A 7,943-nucleotide genomic window follows, 5' to 3' on the forward strand; every position below is an offset into this window, starting at 1 on the left:
AGTTCCCTATGCTGTCCCTGATCGGCCCTACTCTTTCTTTGACCATTCTCTTATTCCTCACGTAAGTGTAAAATGCCTTTGTGTTTTCCCGGATTCCTTCTGCCAAGCCTTTCTCGTGCCCCCTCCTGGCTCTCCTCAGACCATTTTTGAGCTCCTTCCTTGCCTGCATGTAATCCTCTCTAGCTGAACTTGACCCTAGCTTCCTCCACCTTATGTAAGCTACCTTCTTCCTTTTCACTAGAAGCTCCACCGCTCTCGTCATCCAAGGTTCCTTAATCTTACCCCTTCTTGCCTGTCTCAGAGGGACATATTTACTCATCACTCCCAACAACTGTTCCTTAAACCATCTCCACATGTCTATAGTTCCCTTACCATGGAACAACTGCTCCCAGTCCATGCTTCCTAACTCATGCCTAATCGCATCATAGTTTCCTCTTCCCCAATTAAATATCCTCCCATTCTGCCTAATCCTCTCCTTCTCCATAGCTATGTAGAATGTGAGGCAGTTATGGTCACTATCACCAAAATGCTCTCCCACCACAAGATCTGATACCTGCCCCGGCTCGTTTCCGAGCACCAAGTCTAGAATGGCCTCTCCCCTCGTCGGCCTGTCAACGTACTGCGTTAGGAAACCCTCCTGAACACACCTTACAAAAACAGCTCCATTCAAATCTTCTGCTCGAAGGAGGTTCCAATCAATATTAGGAAAGTTAAAGTCACCCATTACAACAACCCTACTGCGTGCACACTTTTCCAAAATCTGTCGACCTATGCTTTCTTCAATCTCCCTGCTGCTATTGGGGGGCCTGTAGTAAACCCCTAACGAGGTGACTACTCCCTTGCTGTTCCTAATTTCCACCCATACTGACTCAGTAGGCAGATCTTCCTCGACAAAGGAAGCTTCTGTAGCTGTGATACCCTCTCTGATTAGTAGTGCTACACCCCCTCCTCTTTTTCCCCCCTCCCTATTCTTTTTAAATGTTCTAAACCCTGGAACATCCAGCAACCATTCCTGCCCATGAGAAACCCATGTCTCTGTTATGGCCACAACATCATAGCACCAAGTACTGATCCATGCTCTAAGTTCATCACTTTTATTCCTGATACTCCTTGCATTAAAGCAAACACACTTTAACCGATCCCTTGGTTCCTTCCCAGGAAAATCCTTCCCACTAGCTGGTCTACCTCTTGCTACTGCCTCACCTGCATCAACGCTCACCTCTGGTATACAGCTCAGGTTCCCACCCCCCTGCCATACTAGTTTTTGATCTTGTTAATAAAATATGTCTGGGGTCCAGATATTCAATCACCAGCAGGGTCAGTATTGGGTGTAAGTGGAATGTAAAAACCACTTTCCCTGAGTGTGATTTTGGATTCTGTTGCCTCTGGGACATTCTCCAAATCGTGGAAGTTTGGAGAGGGGAATTGACCGTGAACCAGCTCACTTCCAAGTAAGAGTCCATAAACTCCTTGGGGAGCTTGTTAATGGGCTGGGCAGGGTGAGAGGGCAATTTTCAAATGTAAACTTGGCAAACTCAAAGTATATTTTAAGTTTTGCATGGCTAATGGGTTCAATGTGAGGAAGTGGATTTTTTTAAGCATAGAGAAAGTTATTGGGACTTGCAGTGTCTTTTGCTAGATCATGCACATTGCCTCTTACTCAACCAGATGGACACTTTCTGTAATTGTTGATGCTGCTGCCTCACAGAAGTGCTACCTGTGTTAGTGAAACACCATCAGGCACTATCATAGTTGTAACCTGCCTTTGCTGTTTGTGTTGTGCAGACAGTTCGTATCCTCTTTTTACAACTTCTCACTTCACAAATTGGGAACCAAACTGATGTCTTACCTGAATAGGAAATGAATATTGCTTAATATTGATAAAGCTCGAGCGTAGGATTGGAACCTGTAAATTTTCCAGGCATCAGAAACTCAACCATGCTTTTAAAATCAAGCCCTAGATCCTAAAACTTTTCTAAAAGTATAAGATGTGCTTCAATTGCATTCACTGCTTGATCCCAAGACCTGCATATTACCATCTGCAACAAATAAAATCTACGTGGAACATTGAGTGACTCCAGTTGTGAAGTGTGCTGGAGGTGATCACACAACTCTGTGCATGCTCATTCATCTCCTTTGGTAGTACATTTTTGAATGAGAATTGGCAGAAATCAACTGGACTCGCAAAAGAGTTTTGTTTTTGTTCATTGGATGAGGGCATTGCTGGCTGAGCAGCATTCATTGTCTATCCCTAATTGCATAGGGGGCAGTTAAGATTCAACTATGTTGCCAGAGTGGGTAAGGATGGCAGTTTCTTTCCCCATAGAGAAGGAGATTTTCTCCAACAATTAACAAATAACCAAATCATGGTTATTATTAGAATCTTAAATCGAGATATTTATTGAATTCAAATTCCACCAGCTGCTGTGACAGGATTTGAACCTAGCTCCCCAGGACATTATCTGAGTCTCTGGATTAACAGTCCATCGATAATACCATTAGGTCATCACCTCCCCCAGTACATTTTGCTTCAGCGTAAGAATTGACAATAAATCTGCAGAATATTTTTTCTTAATCTAGCTCAACATCATGCTTTCTAGCATTTTAAAATCCTTGTTTAACACCATGCCTCATCTAGTGCAGAAATCAAATAATCAGGAATGCTCTCCCAAATGGCTATCATTGCATCGTAATCCAGAGTAAGTATATGACTGCAGAGTTAACTATAACTTGCGCCTTGTTGCAAAGTGAAAATTGTAACACAAGTATAATAGCATTGTTGCACCTTTCGATTCCCATCTTTACAGTTCTAAAAATGTTCAAACAACCTTTTGAAGAAAACAGTTTAACCACCACAATTTTTCACCTGGGTAATAACTATCCTTGTGTATTATAGCTGTAACTGTTTTCAACACAATAACCTTTCACACCAAAAAACCAAAAGGACTACCAATGCTGGAAATCAGAAACATAAACAGAAACAGAAATTGTTGGAAAAACTCTGCAGGGTCGGTAGCATGGATGGAGAGAAAACTGAGTTAACGTTTTGGTCCAGCAAACATTCCACATCAGTTTGGTTCTGGATTCATATCTACAAGTTATTCTGTTGAGAATCCACTAACATCAACAGTTATCTCCAGGTTACAAATGATTTGGCAGTTAAACTGGATATCAGAGTGCTCTTTGTGAGGCCCTGATTCATCCAATTGGGCAGTCAGACATGCTCAGTGCTTATTGGAAGACCTGAATCTTGAACATTCCATAAATAATTGTTTCAACATTTAAGATCAATATGTTTATGAAAGACTAATATTTGACATATTTTTGCCTTAACCTGATCAGGTATTAGACTACAACCCGATCCTGGGCTCATTTCTGATTGGATCTTGCATTGTCTTTATGACATTTGTAGTCCTGAATCTCTTTATTTCTGTTATTCTCGTGGCATTTAGTGAGGAGCAGAAGAATTACAAGGTTTGTATTACTTCAGATTACTTCATTCATTCTATTCAATTACAAAAGGAGTGGCATGATTATAAGATATAAACATATAACTTCAACAATTCAATAATTTTTTTTACTCTTTTCTCATAGTTTTCTTCAGTTGAATTGCAGTGGGTTGATTAAACTGCAGTCAGGATTTATTTTGTCCAATGTCCCCCCCCGTTCTATGTTCTATAATATGTTCTATGTTCTATAATAGTGTAGGTTAGATGGGCTTCAGATCGGTATGACAGGTCGGCACAACATCGAGGGCCGAAGGGCCTGTACTGTGCTGTAATGTTCTATGTTTTCTTAAGGACACTGCTTCAGTGGTGCTCAGACTGTACGCTGTACTTCACACAAATGACTATTCTGCATGTGTGAACACAGACATAGACAACTAGTCAGTTATTCATCCATGAACAACATCAAGGGCATGTCTGGTATCCCAATTAATTTGGAAGATGCAACATGCAAATCTAAATACGCTGACCTCCACCTGGCACCCCACACCAAACTAAACCAAGTTTCAGTGAGATTTTAGTGCGAAAATCTATTTAAGTTTAGCCATTTAGTCCAAACTTAGCAGAATATTGGCTTGGGAAGCATTTAAGATTTGTTTGCCCAAGGATGAGGATTACTGAGGACAAAGCTTTCCAAACAACCAATCTACATTTCAACAGGAGAACTCAGCAATTTAACAATCAGCCAGATGTATGAAATTAATCAACAAGAAAAAGGCAGCTAGTCCAGTAAAACTTCCCCACAACTCAATAAAGCCATAACAGCATGACTAAACAAGAGAGGCCATCAATATTAGATATGCAGCAATAATTCCAGTAGGGAAATTTAGAAGAAACTTCTTCAATCAGACAGCAGTGAGAACATAAGGGTGTAGAGCTGGATGAACACAGCAGGCCGCGCAGCATTAGAAATTTCTGAAGAAGGGACTAGGCCGAAACGTCAGCTTTCCTGCTCCTCTGATGCTGCGCAGCCTGCTGTGTTCATCCAGCTCCATACCTTGTTATCTCGGATTCTCCAGCATCTGCAGTTCCTGAGAATATGAAACTACTTCTGCAGGGAATGCTTGAAGAAAATAATATAGATGCATTTATGGTGTTAAAGACTAGGCAAGTAAATTGAGGAATAGGTGGTTATTTTGATAGGTCTGGATGACAAAAGATGGGAAGAGGTTCAACTATGTCATAAATACCAGCACGGACCTGCTGCATTGAATGTTCTGTTTCTGTGCCACATATCCTATGCAATTCTATGGTTGAAAAGAGAGAGGGTTTTTAGGGAAATGTTTTAATACAGCAAGGAACATTTTTTTTTTCTTCCTTTCAGGCTTCTGAAGAAGAAGAAATAGTAGACCTAATGCTGACAAAATTGTGCAGCTTCTTAGGGATCAAAAATAAGAAGGGTTCCAGTCAGTCAGGAGACTGACCAAATAAAAAGTCGTCATGAGCACCAGGCAGCTAATAGCAGTGAGCATTCTACAGCGTGCAATTTATTTGTTGCATTATTTAGTAGATTACTTTAGGAATATCAATAAATATAAATGCAACATGATGTTAACAATTAACATTTAAGTAAACTGGCTCTTGTGCATGTTTGTTTTATTGTAGTGCATCGATGTGCCGAAATAAAGTATGGTGAAAAGCATTCAACCATTGAGTCGACTTTCATGTTTCTATTTTCAACAACTCATGATTTTTATTGTCACACGGTCATGAAACTGAATTCCAGGAATTATGCAGTAGGTTAAATTTGATCAGAATCCTTTTTGCAGTGGTGTTGAAATCCACTCCAGAATTTTCACTAGATTTCAAACTAAATCTTAGCACCGACACACTTAATGCACAAAATAGTCCTTATTCAATCTCTCTGATCCCATAAAGATGGTGGCATAGAAAAATGTGCTTATTAGCTTCCCTTTATATGGTGCTTTTCACAATGTTAGGTCTGAAGATGATTGGGCCTAAGAGATCTTCAGGGTAATGTTCTTGGCCCAACCATCTTCAGCCTCTTCATCATTGACCTTCCTTCCATCATAAGATCAGAGGTGAGACTATTAGTTGATGATTGAATAATATTCAACACCACTGGCATCTCTTCAGATGCCAAAATAGTCTGAGTCCAAATGCAGCAAGACCTGGACAAAATCCAGGCTTGACATCATAAGTGACATGTGGCATGTGTGCCAGAGAATAAGAGAATGCAACTATCTCCTTTTGATATCAAATGGCAGTATCATCACCATCAATCCCCAGCTAGTAACTACTTGGGGCTGCCAGTGACCTAAACCTGATTTGGACTAACTATATGAACACTGGGCCTACAAGAGCAGGTCAGCGGCTGGGAATTCTAAGATGAGTAACATACCTCCTGACTTGCCAATGTCTGTCCACTTCCTACATGGCCCAAGTCAGGAGTGCAATGGAATGCCTTACTTTTGTCTGGATGATTGTAACTCTAGAACTCAAAAAATGATATCATTCACACCAAAGCAGCCTGCATGACCAGCACTCCATTTATTAGCTTAAATGTTCACTCCCTCTGCAATAAATGCATACTAGCAGTAATGCGTACCATTTATAAGATGGCACTGCAGTACTCACTAAGGTTCTATCAAGAGTACCTTTTGCACTCATATTGTCTACTACGTAGAAAGACAAAAGCAGCAGATCACGAGAATGCCATCTTTACTGAAATGGGTTAACTATGTAAATACTCTGGCTGTATGGGCAGCAGGTAAATGAGAGCACCAACACGAGCAACTTCTCCTTCAACTACACACTACCTTTTGCATGTTTTGATGTTCTTCACTTTGTAGGAGCAAAATCCTGGAAGTCACTTCCTAACAGATTTTGGGAGTACCCACACCACATGGACTGCAGTAGTTCAAGAGGGCAATAAAAATTGGCCTAGAGTGATGATACATCCCGAGAATGATTCTTTTTTGACAAAAACATTCCTAAAGCACAGCAAAGTCAGTTAAATGGTTTTAGAGTGTAGGTACTGTCTAAGTATAAAGAAAATGGTAGTCAACCTGCAAAGAGGAAGATTGTGATAATGACTGTATGATTTGCTTTAGGTGTTGGTTGGTGTAATAAAATTTCCTCCCTTTTCCATTTACAGATATGATCTTTTATGCCAAACTAAAGAAAAACAAGACTCCTGTTTATTTTCCATGCAGCACTGCCTCATTTTTGTCAGAAGTGTCTGCAATGAAATTTGAACCTGTGTCCATTTGGCTCAGGAAAAATGCAAACACTGAGTGAACACTAGAATGGAAATGCAGATGCAAATGCAAAAATTGTGCTGGCATTGTGTTTGGGCTCTAGTTGTGAGGGTTTTAATCAACATTTAACTACATGAAGCAGTTTATCATTTATAGCAAATTCAAACAAAAGTGTTCACTGCTATGAGCATGAACTTCCAGGACGCTGCAGTTGGAAAAGGGAATAGACCAAAAAATTGTTCTCCTTTTCATGAGAAAAAATTCTGTGAAATTCCTAACATTGGAAATAAAATGTAAAATGTTTTGAAATATATGATTTGAGAGGATGCAATTTTGATGCTGAGCTGTTATGGAGACAAAAAAAATCTTCCATATTTTAAAAGAAACAATCTTGGCTCTCTAGCTAGTGGCATTGGAGCCTTCCCGCTAGACACAGTTATTCAATAACTTTGGGGTTTTAGCATTTTCATTCAAATTAATCTCTTTTCTCTGTTATTCCTCATTTGTGTATGGGCTACCCTATTCAAGTAGTCCCCTTGCTAGCCATCTTCAAACCTGAAAGTACTCTGTCTTCAGCACATACCAGGTTCAACCACTGACAGAGATAGTGGGAACTGCAGATGCTGGAGAATCCAAGATAACAAAGTGTGAAGCTGGATGAACACAGCAGGCCAAGCAGCATCTCAGGACCACAAAAGCTGATGTTTCGGGCCTAGACCCTTCATCAGAGAGGGGGATGGGGAGAGGGTTCTGGAATAAATAGGAAGAGAGGGGAAGGCGGACCAAAGATGGAGAGAAAAGAAGATAGGTGGAGAGGAGAGTATCGGTGGGGAAGTTACAAGAGAGTTGCAGTAGGAGAGAGATTCCCTGAGGTTGGTCCGGAGGGAGGAGGGTAACCTCTTCGAGTTAGGCATCCCTGGAATTGTCATCTTGGATTCTCCAGCATCTGCAGTTCCCATTACCTCTGATCACAATTTTAACCTCACTGCGAAGCCTCTTCCAAGGATGCCTAACCTGAAGAGGTTACCCTCCTCCATGCGGACCAACCTCTGGGAATCTCTCTCCCATTGCAACTCTCTTGTAACCTCCCCACCTATACTCTCCTCTCCACCTATCTTCTTTTCTCTCTATCTTCGGTCCGCCTCCCCCTCTCTCCCTATTTATTCCAGAACCCTCACCCCATCCCCCTCTCTGATGAGGGGTCTAGGCCCGAAAC

At 41.0% G+C, this 7,943-nt stretch overlaps 1 protein-coding gene across 1 annotated transcript in view; it reads left to right on the forward strand.

The window, feature by feature from the left end:
* pkd1l2a (polycystic kidney disease 1 like 2a) overlaps positions 1-5,134 on the forward strand; it is a 137,283-nt gene extending 132,149 nt beyond the window's left edge. Inside the window, exons 43-44 of the mRNA XM_059651537.1 lie at positions 3,343-3,474; positions 4,831-5,134. Of these exons, the coding sequence (XP_059507520.1) occupies positions 3,343-3,474; positions 4,831-4,929 (231 nt within the window). The 3' untranslated portion in view covers positions 4,930-5,134. The remainder of the gene's footprint in view (positions 1-3,342; positions 3,475-4,830) is intronic.
* Positions 5,135-7,943: the final 2,809 nt, after the last annotated feature.

Source organism: Stegostoma tigrinum, chromosome 16 (assembly GCF_030684315.1).
Source record: "Stegostoma tigrinum isolate sSteTig4 chromosome 16, sSteTig4.hap1, whole genome shotgun sequence".
Lineage (NCBI taxonomy): Eukaryota > Metazoa > Chordata > Chondrichthyes > Orectolobiformes > Stegostomatidae > Stegostoma > Stegostoma tigrinum.